The 2,603-nt window shown below is 61.9% G+C and overlaps 3 protein-coding genes across 3 annotated transcripts; 2 read left to right on the plus strand and 1 right to left on the minus strand.

Moving 5' to 3' along the window:
- Positions 1–43: 43 nt before the first annotated feature.
- On the minus strand, positions 44–675 carry SPRG_18155 (hypothetical protein; the record flags this gene model as incomplete). The annotated part of the gene is made up of 1 exon (XM_012357593.1): positions 44–675. A coding segment is annotated over one exon (632 nt), but the record flags the coding sequence as incomplete, so codon positions are not given.
- Positions 676–1,015: 340 nt separating this feature from the next.
- On the plus strand, positions 1,016–1,654 carry SPRG_18157 (hypothetical protein; the record flags this gene model as incomplete). The annotated part of the gene is made up of 2 exons (XM_012357594.1): positions 1,016–1,602; positions 1,640–1,654. Coding segments are annotated over 2 exons (602 nt in total), but the record flags the coding sequence as incomplete, so codon positions are not given.
- Positions 1,655–2,160: 506 nt separating this feature from the next.
- SPRG_18159 (hypothetical protein) lies at positions 2,161–2,565 on the plus strand (the record flags this gene model as incomplete). The annotated part of the gene is made up of 1 exon (XM_012357595.1): positions 2,161–2,565. A coding segment is annotated over one exon (405 nt), but the record flags the coding sequence as incomplete, so codon positions are not given.
- Between the last annotated feature and the right edge of the window lie 38 nt (positions 2,566–2,603).

Here is a 2,603-nt window from a genome sequence, read left to right on the forward strand (position 1 = left end):
CGTGTTGCGCGGGCCGTTGGCGTCGCTGAGCTGCCGCCAGAACGCCGCCGCTTTGTCGAGCTGCTTGGTCGAGATCAGCGCCTTTAAGTACGACGCGTTCATGGACTCGGTCGGGTACACACCGTGGCCAAGCGCAAAGTCCATGGCCGCCTCGACGTCCGCGTGCGCGTGCTGGAAGCTAAGCATGCCCAGAAGAAAGGACATGGTGCGCCGCGTCGGCTTGACGAGCGGTGACGCCGCCGTCATGTCTTGGAGGTTTTCGTACAGCAGCGTCGCCGCTTCGTGCTGCCGGTACTTGACGAGCAGCGTCATGGCTTCCTGCTCGACGCGCGCCGTCATGACCGGGTCGAACGGCGCCGGCGCGGCGTGGCCTTCGAGTGATTGCACGAGCGGGCGGTAGTATGAGGCCACTTCCTTGACGACGCCCGCAAAGTCGTTGTCGTCACAGAGCTTCTGTAGCTTGGCGTACGCAGCGTGCATGTGGTCGACATCGATTGACGGACTGGTGGCATTCTTGGCCTTGGGCGGGAGGCTGCTCAAGGAGAAGTCGCGCACCGCCGAGGCGCTCGATGTAAGAGGCCGCGCGACGAGGTGCATGGGTCGCAACATGGCGGGCGACCGGGCCGAGCGCTTCAAGGTCGCGCGGAGGGCCGCGCCAAGGGTGCGTGCTGCCATCGCCGACGAAGTTTCTGGTTGTTCATTGGCCCGCGAGCCCAATTTAATATCCAGCATAAAGGTACATACAAACACCAAGTACATACGCGTGGTTTAAAAAAGAGCGCAGGGAGCAACCTCTCATATTGAATACGACCTGTGGCATTTTATGCTATCGAGCCATCTTGCGCACGCCGCCGAGAGCTACCGCCGACGACGCGGCGCCGACGCCCGACTTGCTGCTGCTGGTCATTCCCCAGGTAGAACGTGCCACTGCTGTAGTACCGTAGCTGGAAGGCGACGCGCCTTTCTGGTCCTCGTATCCGGAAACCCTAGGCCAGGCCAGGAATTACGGATACGAAGATGGACCGGATGCCAAACGACTCGACAGTCGGCCGGCGGATGATGACCGACAAGGCGGACAAGCCCAAGACGACCCGCAATGCGTTCATCGGGTTCGACCAAGAAGTCAAGTACGGCCTCAAGGTGACGGTGCGCGAGGCGAACGAAGCGCAGCAGGCCATGTGTCTCTTCTGCCTGCACTTTGGCCGCCAGCAGGCCGAGGGCCGGACGCGCAAGCCCTTGTCGACGGTCAAGATGTACCAGCCGCCGTTCCGCCTCGACAACCTGGCGCAGCACAACCTCGCCCACCACCGCGACCGGTGGGCCGAGTACTGCGCGTTGTCATACGAGCAAAAGCGCAGCTACTTTCCAACTACGCCACCGTCGATGGTGGTACCGCCGCCGAAGCGCAAGCCCGCGGCATCGCCCACGCTCTGCGAACCACTGCGAGCAGACCAGCCAGTCGCTGAGTCGTTGTCTCCGTCTCCACCAACCAGCGACGATGTGCACGTTGCGATGGCCGACGAGCGTCTCGCGATGGAGCGATCCAAGCACGTCATGGAGGTCGAGATGCTGCGAAAGACCGTCGAGCTCAAGAAGATCGAGGTCATTAGTGCAACGATGCTTGCGCGGCAAACTCTAGCCGATGCTGGCGTAGCACGCGTCGAGATCGACCTTGTGTTGCCACTGCCACGGTTCGATGCCGCCACATAGTCAGTAGGTTACCATCAATCAAGGCCTCATGTACAACGCCTCTTCTATCGCGACGCCTTGCGGAGCGTATCTTGTCCTTGTCCGGCACCCACGACAGACAGGCGTGTGGCCTGTCAAGGACTAAACGCGCGGGGCTTCCGATGCCAACGCGGCGGATTGGAAGAAGACAAGAGGGGCTACACCTACGGGGCTTGAGCCCCGTACCTCCTGCACACGAAGCTATATCGTCCAAGCTCACGACGCATCCTGACGCAAGGTATCCATTGCTCGACGGAGTTGGCGCGCGGACGTGCCTAGCGTTCGGCGCCGCGGTATTTGATTGGCCCGTGCGTAGCCTAGTTCTTATCGGCGTGTGATTGGCAGCTCAAAATATAATTCCTCACGCCTTTGGCATACAAATTGCACCTGGTTTAATACAAAGGGTGCAACGGAGCCCGACGTTAGGTTCGGATGCAGCAGGCCATGGAAAGCAGCAAGCCGCAGCAGCGCGGAGCCCTCCGGCCGGAGCACGAGGTCAAGTACGGCGTGTCCGTGACGAGCCGCAGCGCAGCGACCGGCGACGCGCTCCAGGCCACCTGCCTCTTTTGCGTGCACTTTGGCCGGCAGATTCGGTCCGAGCGCGCGCGCAGCATTGCGACGCAGGTCAAGGTCTACGAGCCGCCGTTCCGCACCGACAACTTTGTGCAGCACAATCGACTGCACCACTGGGACCACTGGATCGCATACAGTGCGCGGGACCCGGACGCGAAGCTCGTCTACTTCCCGGCGGCGCCGATCCCGTCAACGATGCAGATCGCCGTGGCGCCCAAGCGGCGGTCGACCGCCAAGCGCCCTGCGTTGCCCGAGCCCGAGCCTGTGCCGACAAAGAAGACAAAACCTGACGCTATCTCGCT

Source organism: Saprolegnia parasitica, assembly GCF_000151545.1.
Source record: "Saprolegnia parasitica CBS 223.65 unplaced genomic scaffold supercont2.1011, whole genome shotgun sequence".
NCBI lineage: Eukaryota > Oomycota > Saprolegniomycetes > Saprolegniales > Saprolegniaceae > Saprolegnia > Saprolegnia parasitica.